Below are 15,676 nucleotides of genomic sequence, written 5' to 3' on the forward strand. Positions count from 1 at the left end.
ATTCTGTATCTGGCTTATTTCATGAAGCACAATATCCTCCAAGTTTATCCATCTTACTACAAATGGCAGGATTTCCTTCTTTTTAAAGGTTAAACAATATTCCACTGTATGTATATACTACAGATTTCTTTATCCATTCATCCACTGGTAGGAACTTAGGTTGCTTCCTTGTTTGGTTGTTATAAATAATGCTGTAATGAACATGGGAATGCAGCTATCTCTTTGAGATCCTAATTTCAATTCCTTTGTATATATATACATTTACCCAGAAGTGGGATTGCTGTATCATAGGACAGTTCTATTGTCTATTTTTTGAGGAACCCCTATACTGTTTTCCATAGTGGCTGCATTAATTTACATCATCAGCAGTGTACAAGGGTTTCCTTTTCTCCACATCCTCCCCAACATTAATCTTTTTTTTTTAATTTGATAAATTTGACATGATACATTTTGTAAACTTAAGCTGTACAGTGTTACTTTGATATATTTATATATTGTAACATGATTGCCATTGAAGCAACACTTATCACATTGCATCATAGTACAATATTATTGTCTTTTATTAATCATACTGTATGTTAGATCTCTATAGCTTATTTACTACTTGTTACAAGTTTGTACTCTTAAACACCACTGATCTTATTCCCCCCTCACATCCCCTGGCAATCACCATTGTATTCTTTTTTCCCCCATTTGACTTCTTTAGATTCCACATGTAAGTGATACCATACTTTCTCTGTGTGACTTAACTCACTTAGCATAATGTACTCAAGATTCATCCATACTGTTGAAAATAGTAGGACATCCTCCTTTCCCATGGCTGAGTAATATTCCATTGTGTATATATAACACATTGTTTTTATCCATTCATCCATCCACAGGCATTTGGGTTGTTTCCGTATCTTGATCATTGTAAATAATGCTGTGATGAACATGAGTGTGCATTATCTTGTCAAAATCATGTTTTCATTTCCTTTGGGTATATATCCAGAAGTGGAGTTGCCGGATCATATGGTAGATCTAGTTTTAATTTCTGAGGAACCTCCATATTGTTTTCCATAGTGGTTGGATTAAATTACATTCCCATCCACAGTATATCAGGGTTCCCTTTTCACCATATCCTCGAGTCATTCTAACCAGTATGAGGTGATATCTCATTTTGGTTTTTATTTGCGTCTCCCCGATGATTAGTGATGCTGAGCAACATTTCATTTTGATGTTCTCTTCAGAAAAATGTTTAGTTCTTCTGTCAGCTTTTTAATTGCTCTGTTTGTTTTTATGTTTTTAAGTTGTGTTCTTTATATATTTTGGATATTAATCCCTTACCCGATTTGGATATTATTTTGCAAAAATTTTCTCCCATTTTATAGGTTGCCTTCATTTTCTTGATTGTTTCCTCTGCTGTACAGAATGAAATTTTTAATTTTGATATAATCTCACTTGTCTACTTTTGCTCTTGTTGCTTATTCTTTTGGTGTTGTATCCAAAAAATCATTGTCAAGGCCAATGTCATAAGCTTTTTTTCTGTTTCCTTTTAGGAGCTTTATGGTTTCAGGTCTTACATTAAGTCTTTAATCCATTTTGAGTTGATTTTTGTGTGTGTTACAAAGGTAAAATTTCATTCTTTTGCATATGGGTGTCCAGCTTTCCCAACACCATTTATTGAAGAGGCTATCCTTTCCCCATTGTGTATTCTTAGCACCTTTGTCAAAGATCAGTTGACTGTATATGTGTGGGTTTATTTCCAAACTGTCTATTCTGTTCCACAAGTCTTTGTATCTGTTTTTATGACAGTATCATAATGTTTTTTCAATTGAAGTATAGTTAGTTTACAATGTTGTGTTAGTACCATACTGTTTTGATTGCTGTAGCTTTGTAAATATTTTGAAATCAAGAAATGTGATGCCTCCAGCTTTGTTTAATGTTTCTTCTCTTTTACTTGCACTTCTCCCCCAACCTTAAATGAACTCCTACATTACCTGACAGCACACTGCACGTTAGTTACATAAAGTGTTTTCTTAATAACTGAAATATTTCCTGTGTTTTGCTCTTTGCTCTTCTCACATGCTATCACATTTTTAGACAGCTTTGTTTTTGCATGCAGGAACTATGCCTATGAAAATTCTCATCTTCATTTGTGACAGCTTACCTGTATCCCAGATGCCCCAACCACATAGCCTGTGGTTTGTCTAGCAATCCCCTCAAATTCAACATAGCCAAAATTGAACTAATCATTTTTTCACTTGGCTGGATTCAATAATTATAGTAAAACTCTCCTTGACTCTTACATCAAAAACCACTGAGTTATATGTTTTACAGAGAGGGAGGGAGAGAGAGAAAGAGGGAAGTGGTAAGAGAAATAACTAGGTTTGTTGCTACATTTAAGTAGACTACTCATTCATTCAACAAATAACTACTGAGTACCTACTATACGCCAATACTCTTCCTATGTTCAAGGAATTTTCCGGTGAGTCAGATTAAAAAAAAAAAATCTCTGTTCTCTTGATGCTTACAGTTCAGTGTTGAGACATAGGCAATAAAAATGGAATTTACCAAGCCAACAAAAGTAGGGAGGCATAAAAGAGTAAGGCATGTTTAGAAAAAGCCAAATAAGTCATCAGGGCAAAAGAGGATGCATGAAATACGGTTAGAGAAGTAGGCAGAATTATACCTTTTATGCCATGCTAAATCACAAGAGCTTTACTGAGAGCAGCATGAACAATTATGTGGTTATGCGGGAACTGACATGAACAATTTGCATTTTTTAGAGAATTATGATGGTGGTGTGAAGAATAACTCAGGGTAAGAAGAGACATTCAGGGAGTCTATGTTTCAGAAGAAATGTGAAGGATCTGGGGTGACAGCAAGGATAAACTGCAGGCAGTGATCTGACTGATATTACAAGATAGAAGTTAACAGAATACAGTGATTAATTGAGAAGAGGAGATAGAGAAGGAGGAGCCTAAGAGGACTCCTAAGTTTCTGACCTGGATCTCTGATCAAACAATAATGCCTCTCACTTGATTTAAAGAACACAGGAGGAAGTATATGTGTGAGGAAAGAAAGTGAATGCAGCTTAGATATGTTGAGGTAGAAGTGTCTGAAGGACATCCAGGGACTATGTCTGGCAGGAAACAGGACCTGAAGCTCCGGGGGAGGTCTTACTTAGAGATTTAGGTTTCAAGGCTAAATATTTATGACTCTGTTTGGAACGATGAAATGTCACAAGAAATAGTTAAAGCTGCCAACGCCCTATCCTATCAGCTGCTGCTCCTGCTCTCCAGTAGATCATCTAATACTCATCAGTCAACATATATCAGAATGTGCTATGTGGATTTGCAATTTATCATTCACTTTAGACCCCCGAGGTTTGCCTATGGAATCAGCAATGAAACTTACAGTAGAGGAATAGCTGGTTTTTTCTTTAGCCTGTTCCCCTGCTCACATGCGTTCTTTAGCACAGAGGTGAGAGTGTCCCGGCAATACTGAACACTAGACTAGCACCATTTGATTGGAGATTAGATTAGCAATATTGGATTGGAAAGACAGTCACTCAAGGAGTTATCTTGAGGAGCAGAAATAATTAAACTGATAGCTCTGTTTCAGCACTCTGAACACTTGATGTAATATATCCCTAACCTTTTGTGACTTCTGATAACTGCTTTGAGAAAGTAATGTATGACCAGTTTAATACCTAATCATAATGAAAGCATATTTATCTAGTAACACCAGCCCAATGACCTAAAATCTTTGAGGGCTTATACAAGTACACAAATCCTAATGGAAAGAAGAACATTTATTGATTAAACCTAAATCTAAAATTCTACTTATTAGTTCACTCTCAAAACTGAAGAAAATTGATATTTTCAACTGAGAATCTTACAATTTTATTATGTGAAGATGGTATAGTTCTCTAATATCTGGGGATTTTTAAATGACCTAATCATTGCCAGCAATTCTACAAAAATTTTTTTAAACATTTCTTTTTTTAAAATGTTTTATTGTTTCTTGAGACTAAATTACAAACAATAAATCCAAAGATAAAACTACTGGGGCATTGATGATCTTGCACGGATTATAAACCAGAGCAGGAGGGTGCCTTTACTGGGCCTGGTTCTTCTCTGTGCAGTAAGCCCAAAAAAGAACGTACTGGACACAGGCACTGTGTGTGGTGCTGAGATCACAGAGAGAGAAGACAGTCCCTGGCACTCAAAGTAGTATGCTCTCATTTTCAAACTGCAACCATGGACTTTCAGTGGTTCCATGGGGTACTAGGTAAGGCAGAGGCAGGGGCATGATGTGATTCCTGTTATTTCCCCTTTTCCTTCAACAGTGGAGTAGTTCCAGGCAGGATCATCAATGCACTAGTTGTTTTATCTTTGGATTTATTACTTATAATTTAGTCTCAAGAAACAATAAAACAAAACAAGATTACACTGTATAGCACAGGGAAATATACACAAAATGTTATGATAACTCACAGAGAAAAAAATGTGACAATGAGTGTGTATATGTCCATGAATGACTGAAAAATTGTGCTGAACACTGGAATTTGACACATTGTAAAATGATTATAAATCAATAAAAAATGTTAAAAAAAAGAAACAATAAAACATTTTAAAAGAAGAAATTGGAAAAACTAAGAAAAAATTTTTGTAGAGTTGCTGTAATGATTAGGTCATTTAAAAATTTATTGGACTTTCTTAGAAAATTTATCTTGAAGAAAGGATTTTTTCACACACAAACATAAATAATAAAGTTTACAATCTTCTAGTCTAGCAGAAAAATAAGAACAGCCAGAATCTATGTCCACACAGCCCTGGCCTGTAAATCTTGCCTGTGCAGCAGCTAGAGCTTCCATCACCATCACTACCACGTCCTCTACCACAGTTTTCCTAGAAGCACATACTGGGAGCCACTGGAGGCAAGGAAAACCCACATGCCCTCGTCAATGAGAGTATTATTTTATTCCTATGCCAGAATGAAGCACAGTGCTTTAATTTTGGTGGGGAGGAGGGATAAGATTAGAGGCACTGTGAAACATGCAAATTAACTGCTTCTCTTTTGTACTCTGTTACAACTTCCATTTTTCATTTTGCCACATGTAACATGCAACTGGGAAAGTGAAACCACTGATTTCAAAATGCTATTAAGTAAAACAACAACAACAAAATACCCATAAAGCACTCAACACAGAAAGTCCCCAAGCAATATAAAAATATCCCAAGACTTATTTTCTCTTGGCCCCATCTAGAAAATAACCACAGAGAAATGCCTGGGCTTCCAAAAATTCCAAGTTGGCTACAAAGGGCATCTCATCCATTCAGAACCTTGGCTAGCCTCTAGAGGAAGAGAAGGCTAGAGTGTTTCCTTGATTTCTCCCTACCTTTCAAGGGAAAAAGCACTGCTGCAGTTGCTTATGTCTAAGGGTCTCACTGCTCTGTCAAGAAACATGGTCTAATGCATGTCAGTCCCTTTCTGTGGCTTCTCCTCCAATCCAAGACAAAGAGCAGTGATGGAGTCAGGCCAGCTTTCCCTTTTGCCCAGAAGATGCCCTTCCTTTCACAACGTAGACTGATAGTGAGGACTGGGGCTGCTCTCAGACAGGACATTAGACAATTTCCCTGTGAACCCTCTCCTCTACATGTAGGAGAGCAGAGCTCAGGGTCTCCTGCATTCAAGAGCTGGGCCTCTTTGCTGAATTTGCTTTGTTCTATGTTTATCCTATGTGTTTTCTCTGGCATTGAATAGATGCATCCTTTTCTCTCCCTGAGGTGGTGATGGCCAAGATCAGGATTTGAGCTTCCATGTGGAAATAGGCACAAGATACAAAAGTGCCCACACATGACTTCAAGGTACACTGGGATTTGAGGCAAAACTCTCAGCTAAATAAGGGGAGGTTACTTTATCTTGTTTTGCCTTGTCTGTGCATCTATCTTCTCCGAAGTCCAGAGATGCCTATGAACCAGGACACACCATCCTACTAGAGTCTCAACCTCACCAGAACTTCTAATAACTTTTACCTGATCTGCTTGCCTTCTCTCATATCATATAAGGAAAAGAAGACATCGGTATCCTCCCCAATGGTATTGTAGGTGAAACTCTTCAGGCTGAGGAAGAAGTGATGTGGCACTGGTATCCGACAGGTTTCACCATGACGTGGGCGCATTGTATCTACCTAATGAGGAAGGCAAAAAACAGTGATTTCTATTTTAGTTAGTTATTATATTGATCATAAATAAAACTAAAACTAACTGATTAACTCTCCTCATACGCTGAAGGGGACTATTTGAGAGAGAGAGATTGACTGAAGGTGTTCTCTTTGCTAGTAGCAGATGCTGTACCAATATGTGTGGTCTGAAGTGGGCAAATATGCAGCTGGGAAAAGTAAACAGAGTGAAGGAGATATGGGAACAGTAATTTCAACTTCTGCGTGAACTCAAAATCTCTACCAGGTTAGAAACATCTAAATTCTCCAGACAACTATTTCCAAGGTCATTTCTTAGAGTTGCTGTCATGATCGTGATGCACTTGATTTACACTGTTAGATGTTAATACTAAATACCATTCTGAATACTATTTTGATGTTTGCAGACTGATTCATTTTAGTCTCTCAGTCTACTTTGTTTCCATTGTGCTTATGTAAATTTGCACAGAGGAGTGGAGACTTGCTAAATCTAGCTGGAGGTCAGGGCTCCTTAGAGGAGAGGCACCACACAATCAGGAAGTCAGCAGTGTCTGTCATTTCCTGCTGCATCTCTATTTTGTCATAAGAACTGAGGGAACAAACTGCGAGGCCTGGTTAAGCTGCTTACCTGGGATGTGCTTTGCTGTACGCTCTGCCGGCTAGACAAATGCTATGGAAAGAAAGAAAGAAATTTCACTCAACTGGGAAGGAAACTAACTTTAATTAAGCACCTTCTATATGTTAGGCACTGATATGTCTTTTACATATATGATCTCATTTAATCCTAATAACCTTGTTAGACAAATATTATTTGTATTTGATGGAGGAAACTAAGGCTTAGTGTAAAGAAGTTAACATGCTAAGGGTCCCACACAGCAAGAAGGTGGCAAAGTCTGGATCCAAATCCAGGCCCTTTCATTTTAGAGTACCAGCCAATTCACAGGTGGGTGCTTGCTACTAGATTTTTGCTTTGCCACTGTCCTCACCACACACTGCGTCACGTCCTACACTGTGTGATCCACCTTCTTCAGGCTCACCACATGGGAGAAGGTATAGCCTTTAATCACAAGGCAGTCCCTCCCTAACATCTCTCCATGCTGTTTCTTTGTTGCTGCCTAAAGTTAGAAGTAGATCGCAATCCCAGCTACATGCAAATAGGACAAATTGCTCACTCTCTCAAGAGACATTTTCCTCAACTGTAAAATTTAAATAAAAGCTTTTATTATCTTCCTCATAAGATTACTGTGAGGCTAAAATTTCATGACGGGGAAGCAGCATGACATAGTAGTCAGGGACCTAAGTGCAAGTCAGGACATCCTGGTTTTAAATCTTGACTTATTTTTTCCTCATCTGTAAAGTGAGGACAGCATTTTATGCTGAACCTCACAGGGTTCTGTGCAGATTAACCCAGCCCAGTACACACTGTACGTGGTTGGTCACTGTTATCTATAATTAGTTTTCTTCTCATTATTGGTATTCTTCTTCATTATTAGTTATTTCAGAAAAGTCAGTCACATTTAGAAGCAAACCCTGGTTAGCAAGAATGGTGGGTTCACAAACATTCACTCTCTGGTCCTGGTAGACTTAAAAATGCGAGTTTCTATCCTGCTCCCTTTTGGTCCTAGAGGTTGTGAGACAGCGCTCATTTGGTGAACTGTGGGTAAGAAATATGGTTGCTAAGCAGAATGGTTTCATTTCTTTAACAAATATACACATTTAACTCTAAATAAAACTTAAATAAAATTAATATTAATTAAATATTAATTTAAGTGTATCTCACCAGCTATATTTGCTAATTATTAAATATTCATGTGCACTATTAGCTACATTGATTATTATTAATGATTAATGTTCATTCCATGGGACTATATGTTTCCATGATACATATTAAATATAACAAAAACAGGTTTTCACCAACTGGGGAAATCATCACATAGAATGTATATGTACAAGAGAAAACTTTATATATAACAGGTTATAAAAAAGCTTTTAAAAAATCAGGCTTTCAAAACATATCAAGCTTTCTATGGTTTACTGACCCATATTGCACTGGGAAGATTACTGGCCTAAAATATTTTCCATTATCTTATTTTCAGGGGCTACACTAAGTCATTTTTCTCAAGTGAATTTACTCACTCTTAAAAATGACTACCAATCTCAAACATAAATGTTCAATTATAACTGTATATGGGAGTTTACAGCTAATTTCAGTGTAAAACATCCCAGCTGACAACTTCAGAGGCATCAAATCTGGGGAGAACTTTTCAGCCTAGTCTGAAAGCACCTCACACAAGTGGCCAGAGAATGGCACTGGAACTAGCATTTTGGAACGTCTTCCACAGTAAGGAAAAAACACTACCCTGTTGTCATGCAGCCTTCAGCTGGCCAGCTGGTACTTCCCTCTTTAGAGCCACCATCACCTGTGTTAGAGCTGTAATGTATTATGTTCCCATGTTTGCTACCTAAGTCTACACTTTACCCTCCTAGGGAACAAAGTATCTATCATAATTTTTATATCCAAAGTGCTTTGCAAAAATACATCAAAATACAAATTAATCACGGAATGTATGAACTACATTATTGCCTCTGCCAAATTTTACCCCACAGAGAAGTCATTTTCAGCCTTTTCAAGTCTCTGGTCCATTTAGTTCACAAAGGTCTACCAATATGGGGAAAAAACGGTGTAGCTTTAGACATTCTATTTAACTGAATAACACAATTAATTGCCTGCTATGTATGTTGGGAATTGTGTTAGGTATTGTATGTCTCACAAGGAAATATAAGATATATCTGGGTCAGGATCACCAAGGAAATGATGCTTGATTGTTAGTAAATAATCAACTGATTTAAAAATCCAGAAATGGAAATATAAATATTAATCTATTAAAACATTAATTAATGAAAAGTTAAAAGCCCTAAAGGCTTGCAGTAAAAGTATCAGTCCTCTGTTCACTTTATCCTATTCCCCAGAGATAAGTGCTTTCAACTCTTTAATGTATTTTTTCCTAGAATTTATCAAATATTTCTAAATGTCATATTTACACTGCACTTTTTAAAATCCAATTTGAGATTTATCTATGGGCTTCTTATTACAGTAGCTGAGGATTTTTGTAGTTGTTTACATCCATTTCCCTTAATCCATCTTCTTAATATCTCACATGTTTTGGTTAAAACCTTTTTATTGTACTATAACTGTCAAATATGATTCACTGCCGAGTCACGCAGTATACTTCATTTAAAATTTAAAATTAAACTTTCTTTCTTCTACTACTATCTGCTTTTATACTGAAGCTACTTAGTTTTACTTACATTACAGGGCCTTTTCCTGCGCCCTCCAACAGCTCTATAAAATACCTTCCAGGGATTTGTATTTATATTAAATACATATCCCTCCTGGCTGCCCTTCTGCTTTAATCTTGACCAGTTATTCTCTAGGCCTACTTCACAACTATCATCCTGGGACTTTCCACTGATGTTAACCTAAGAATTCTTTGTACCTTCCATTTGAGTCAGAATCCCTTTCCTGGATGGTACTTGTCAACATCTTTTGGTTTACTCCTTCACTTTAAAGAAATAATTCATTTCTCAGTAGTTTCCTGAAAAGGGATCTAAGAGAGAGGTTTGGTTTGGTTGGAGATTCTGAATGACCAAAATTTTCTTTAGGCTACTTGATGGATAATGTGGCTAAGTAAATACAGAATTCTAAGGTGAATTTTACTTTCCCTCATAGTTTTAAAGGCAATTGTTCATTATTGTCTGCTTTTCAATTTTGCTATTAGGAAGACAAATGCTTATTCTTACAACAATCCTTCAGTAGGTGACATATTTTTCTCTCTGGAAGCTTTCAGCTTTAGTGAGCTGAAATTTCACGATTAAGCAATAAATACTTGTTGGGCCTTTTCAACCTAGATACTCAGATCTATGTTCTGGGAAAGTTTTTTGTTTTTAGCTTTACTGAGATATAGTTGACATACAACACTGTATAAGTTTAAGGTATATATGTATTTATTGCAAAATGAGTACCACAATGAGGTCAGTTAACACATCCTTCACCTAACATAATTACCTTTATGTTGTTGCTGTCACCATGGTGAGAACTTTTAAGATCTACTCCTTTGGTAACTTTCAAGTATATAATACATTACTGTTAAGTGCAATCACCATGCTGTACACTAGACCCCCAGGATTTAATGCTCTTATAACTGGATGTTTGTACACTTTGACCAACACCTCCTCGTTTCCGCTATTCCCCAGCCCCTGATCTACTCTGCCTGTGTGAGTTCAGCCTTTTTAGATTCCACATATAAGTGAGATCACAAAGTATCTGCCATTCTCTATCTGACTTACTTCACTTAACATGGTACTCTCCAAGTTCATCCATGTCACAAATGGCAGGATTTCCTTCTATTTTATAGGCTGAATAATAATTCCATCTTATATATACACCATATTTTCTTTACCCCTTCATTCATCGATGGACACTTAGGTTGTTTCTATGTCTCAGATATTGTGAATAGTACTTCAATGAACATGGAAATGCAGCTATCTCTTTTGAGATTCTGATTTCAATTTCTTTGAATATATACCCAGAGTGGAATTTGTAAATTACATGATAGTTCTATTTCCTATTTTTTGAGGAACCTCCATACTGTTTTCCATAGTGGCTATACAAATTTATATTTCCACCAACAATGCACAAGAGTTCTCTTTTCTCCACATCCTTGCCAGCATTTATTTGATGGTAGGCAAACAGGTATGAAGTAATATCTAACAGATTGAGACAATATCTCATTATGGTTTTGATTTGCATTTCCCTGGTGATTAGTGATACCGAACACCTTTTCATATATTTCTATGTCCTCTTCAGAAAAAAAGATCTTTTGGCTATTTAAAAACTCAGGTCATTTCATCTTTGTTATGAAGTATTCCTTACATATTTTGAATATTAACCCTTTATCATATATATGGTTTGCAAATATTTTCTCCTATTCTGCAGGTTTTCATTTTGTTGATTGTGTATTTTGCTGTACAGAAGCTCTTCTTGTTTGATATAGTTCCACTTGTTGATTTTTACATTTGTCGCTTGTGCTCTTGATGTCACATCCAAAAGATCATTGCCAACACCAACGTCAAGCAGCTTTTCCCATTTCTTTATAGGATATTTATGGTTTCAAGTCTAACATTTACATCCTTAATCCATTTGGAGTTAATTTTTGCGAGTAGGGTAAGACAGGCGTACAATTTCATTCTTCTGCATGTGAGTATCCAGTTTTGTCAACATTCACTGAAGAGACTATCCTTTCCCCGTATTGACTCTCTTTTCAAAATATTACTTGACTGTATATGTGTGGGTTTATTTCTGGGATCTTGATTCTGTTCCAATCTTTTCTATTGGTCTATGTACCTGTTTTTATGCCAGTACCACATTGTTTTGATCACTTTAGATTTGTAATATAGTTCGAAATCAGGGAGTGTGATGCCTCTAGCTATATTCTTTCTCAAGATTGCTTTGTCTATTCAGGGACTACTGTGGTTCCATATGAATTTTAGGATTGGTTATTCTATTTCTGTGGAAAATACCACTGGAATTTTGGTAGGGACTACAGTGAATTTATAGATGGCTTTGGTAATATGGGTATTTTAACAATATTAACTCTTTCAGTTCTTGAGCATGGGATATCTTTCCATTTATTTTTATCTTCTTTAATTTCTTCACCAATGTCTTATAGTTTGCAGTATACAGATCTTTAACTTCCTTGGTTAAATTTATTCCTAAACACTTTATTGTTTTGATGCTATTGTAAATGGGACTGTTTTACTTCTCTTTCAGATAGTTCATAGTGTATTCTGATTTTTGAAAAATTAACTTATGTATGTTTATTTTGTATCCTGAAACTTTACTAAATTTGTTTATTCTAACAGCTTTTTGGTAGAGTCTTCAGGGTTTTCTATATAGAAGATCAGGCCATCTGCAAATAGTGACAGTTCACTTCTTTCCCATTTGGATGCCTTTCGTTCTTTTTCTTGCCTAATTGCTCTGGTTAGGACTTCTAGTACTATGCTGAATAGGAATAGTGAGAGTGGGCACTCTTGTCTCGTTCTTGATCTTAGAGGGAAAGCTTCGAACCTTTCATTGTTAGGTATGATGTTAACTGTGGGCTTATCATATGTGGCTTCATTTTGTTGAAGTGCGCTTCTTCTGTGCCCACTTTGTTGTGAGTTTTCATCATTAAAGGATGTTGAATTTTGTCAAATGCTTTCTGCATCTTCTGAAGTCATCATATGATTTTTATCTTTTGTTAATGTAGTGTATTTCATTGATTGATTTGCAGATGCTGAACCATTCTTCCATCCTGAAATAAATCCCACTTGATCATGGTGTATGATCTTTTTACTGTGCTGAATTTGGTTTCCTAGCATTTTATTCAAAAATTTTATATCTATATTCATCAGGGATATTGGCCTGCAGTTTTCTTTTCTTGTTGTGTCTTTATCTGGCTTTGGTATCAGGGAAATGCTGGCATTTTAAAATAAGTTTGGGAGTCTTCCCTCCTCTTCAACTTTTTTTTGGAAGAGCTTCAGAAGGATTGGCGTTTATCCTTCTTAAATGTTTGATAAAATTCACCCATGAAGCCATCTGGCCCTGGGCTTTTATGTGTTGGGAAGTTTTTGATTACTGATTCAATCTCCTTACTCGTTATTGGTCTGTACAGTTTTCCTATTTCTTCATAATTAAATTCTTGGTAGGCTGTATGTTTCTATCTAGGTTGTCCAATTTGTTGGTGTATAATTGTTCATAGCAGTCTCTTATGATCATCTGTATTTCTACTGTATCAGCTGTAATGTCTTTTTTATCATTTATTATTTTGTTTATGTCCTCTTTTTTTCTTGCTAAGTCCAGCTAAAGGCTTGCCAACTTATTTATCTTTTCAAAAAAACAACTCTTAGTTTCACTGATCTTTTCTATTCATTATTTTTTCTCTGATCTTTGTTATCTCCTTCCTTCTGCTAACTTTGGGCTTAGTTTGTTCTTTTCTAAGTTCTTTGAAGTATAAAGTTCAGTTATTTAAGTTATTTTTCTTTGCTTAATGTAGGCATTTATCACTATAAACTTCCTTCTTAGAATTCCTTTTGCTGCATACCTAAGTTTTAGCATGTTGTGTTTCCATTATTGTTTGTCTCAAGATTTTTAATTTCCCTTTTGATTTCTTCTTTGATCCCCTGTTTGTTCAGGAGTGTATTGCTTAACTGGCACATATTTGTGAGTCTTCTGGTTTTCTTCCTGTTATTGATTTCTATTTTCAAATCACTGTGGTCAGAAAAGATATTTAATATGATTTTGACCTTCTTAAATTTGTTAAGACTTATTTTGCAGCCTAACATGATCTATCCTGGAAATTTTTCTGTGTGCACTTTAGATGCCACTGACTTTGAAAAGAATATTCTGTATATGTCTGTTAGGTCCATTTGGTAGTAAGTATAGTTCAAGTCCAATGTGTCCTCCTTATTGATTTTCTGTCTGAATGATCTATCAGTTGTTCAAAGTGGGGGTACTGAAGACATCTAATACTGCACCATACTCCCAATTTATCCCTCCTCCCTTCCTTCCCCCTTCGGTAACCATAAGTTTGTTTTCTATGTCTATGAGTCTGTTTATTTTGTAAATAAGTACTATTTTTCAGATTCCACATATAAGTGGTATCATATAATGTTTGTCTTTCCAGAGTCAGCATTTAAAACCCACATCCAATAATGTTATTCCCTTGGTTCTGCCAGACTATCAGTTCTATCAACTTGGGGCGTACAAAGCTCTTCATCATCTAGCTCTTGCTGCCTTTGTGGCCTTATCTCCCAATTGCTAACATATACTTACAAGTCAGTTACCAAATATCTTATAGTTTCCTGGAGTTACCACTTCTCTACGCTCTGTGCCATTTTGGAATGTTTTTCCTTTTTGTCTTCCTGGTGAAGCCCTGATCATCCCTTAAGACTCACCTTAAGCATTACTGCCTCTGGAAGCTTTCACTGATTTTTCCCAGACCCAAGAAATCAGTCACTCCCTCTAAAAGCATCAGTGTATATCTTAATTATGACATGCAGCACATATATGGCAACTGTTTGTGGTCTACTTGATCCCACTAGAATAATTTCTAAACACAGAAATTGTGCATGGGCTTCAGAGGCAACCATCAATTCCCTAAAACTGAGTGCAACATTTTATATGCAAAACCATACTTGCATGTCCTGGGGAGAAATTTCATGTGATCCTCCATAATCCAGAAAGTGTTAGGAACCAATACCCTAGATGGCAATAGTATTGAGGGAAGGAATAAGTCTTGTTCACCTTTAATTTCTGTATCTCACACCTATCACTTTGCACAGAGCATAGTTAAGGCAACACAAATGCTTCTGTATACTTTTAATATACAGAAGCAAGTATACCAAAGCAACTGATATGTTATTTGTGTATTATTTAGGTAAATTTCCCATGGTCCCTGACCAGGTGACATACTTTGCATCCTCTATGTGCCCTAAAATTATTACACCTTCTTAAAGAGAAATTTTTACTTCTAAAACTTGAAATTCTCACCAATATATACTTCTCAAAGTGAGGTTTTACCCAGTACCTTACTCTAAGCTTAACAGTCACCTGAGGTTTCTGATGTTTATTTGTTTTACTTTAAAATTTTGTACCTTTAAAGTTCCTCTCATTCAGCCTGTAAAATATAATCTTGGTCATTAATCAACTCAATACACTTTTATAATCAACAGACAGCTAAGGATTTATCAGTTTCTGTCTCTCTTAGAAATACTGGTACATTATTTCTAGGGTTAATCACTACATTTATAACCGCCTCTTTCCAGCTTCAACTACTTTCTCTTTTTTAAGAAGTGGGAAGAGCTGGAATTTTAGTAACTGCTGCAGGCTGAAGGAGCTCTGTTCACCAGCAAAACCAACTGAGAACTGATCCCTAGACATTACAGTAGGCCCAACAACCCTACACAGTAATTCCATTTAGAAAGCAAATGTGATATATATACTGCCCCAAAAGGAAGACCCTTTACATACACTGAAACAAAGACAAAGGAATGGTTTTAGCAATATTGTTTCATAATGTAATTAGGGATAATAAAGGAGAAAAAAAAAGTGTACAGGAACAAGCTACCCCATGTTGTATTTCTTACCATTTTATAAAGATCTGAAACACTAATCTGGTCCGAATCCACTACTTCAAAGTCCTTTCGTGGTACCAGGTCCAGGCCCAAATGCCTAGTAAAGAGAAAGACCACATTCAGCAAGTCATGTCCTTAGATTATTCATCTCTCTCTGTATGCCTGGAAGCCCATGCCTGCCATGACCTTGCGGACAGAGGTTCAGACACTGCTCTGGCAGGAACATGATCTTATCCAGTAACCAAACTGTGTTCACCTTTAGGCAAATAAATGAGGCTAGGAATCTTTAAACTGACAGTTTTAGTCATGAAGTGG

At 36.3% G+C, this 15,676-nt stretch overlaps 1 protein-coding gene across 11 annotated transcripts in view; it reads right to left on the bottom strand.

The window, feature by feature from the left end:
• Positions 1-15,676, bottom strand: part of DOCK3 (dedicator of cytokinesis 3) — a 299,439-nt gene that overhangs the window by 147,726 nt on the left and 136,037 nt on the right. For all 11 annotated transcript variants that reach the window (XM_031470426.2, XM_031470421.2, XM_031470420.2 and 8 more), the window contains exons 7-9: positions 15,374-15,458; positions 6,816-6,857; positions 6,024-6,178 (exon numbers count right to left, since the gene is read on the bottom strand). In XM_031470426.2, coding sequence (XP_031326286.2) covers positions 6,024-6,178; positions 6,816-6,857; positions 15,374-15,458 — 282 coding nt within the window. The remainder of the gene's footprint in view (positions 1-6,023; positions 6,179-6,815; positions 6,858-15,373; positions 15,459-15,676) is intronic.

This window comes from Camelus dromedarius, chromosome 17 (genome assembly GCF_036321535.1).
Source record: "Camelus dromedarius isolate mCamDro1 chromosome 17, mCamDro1.pat, whole genome shotgun sequence".
Taxonomy (NCBI): domain Eukaryota; kingdom Metazoa; phylum Chordata; class Mammalia; order Artiodactyla; family Camelidae; genus Camelus; species Camelus dromedarius.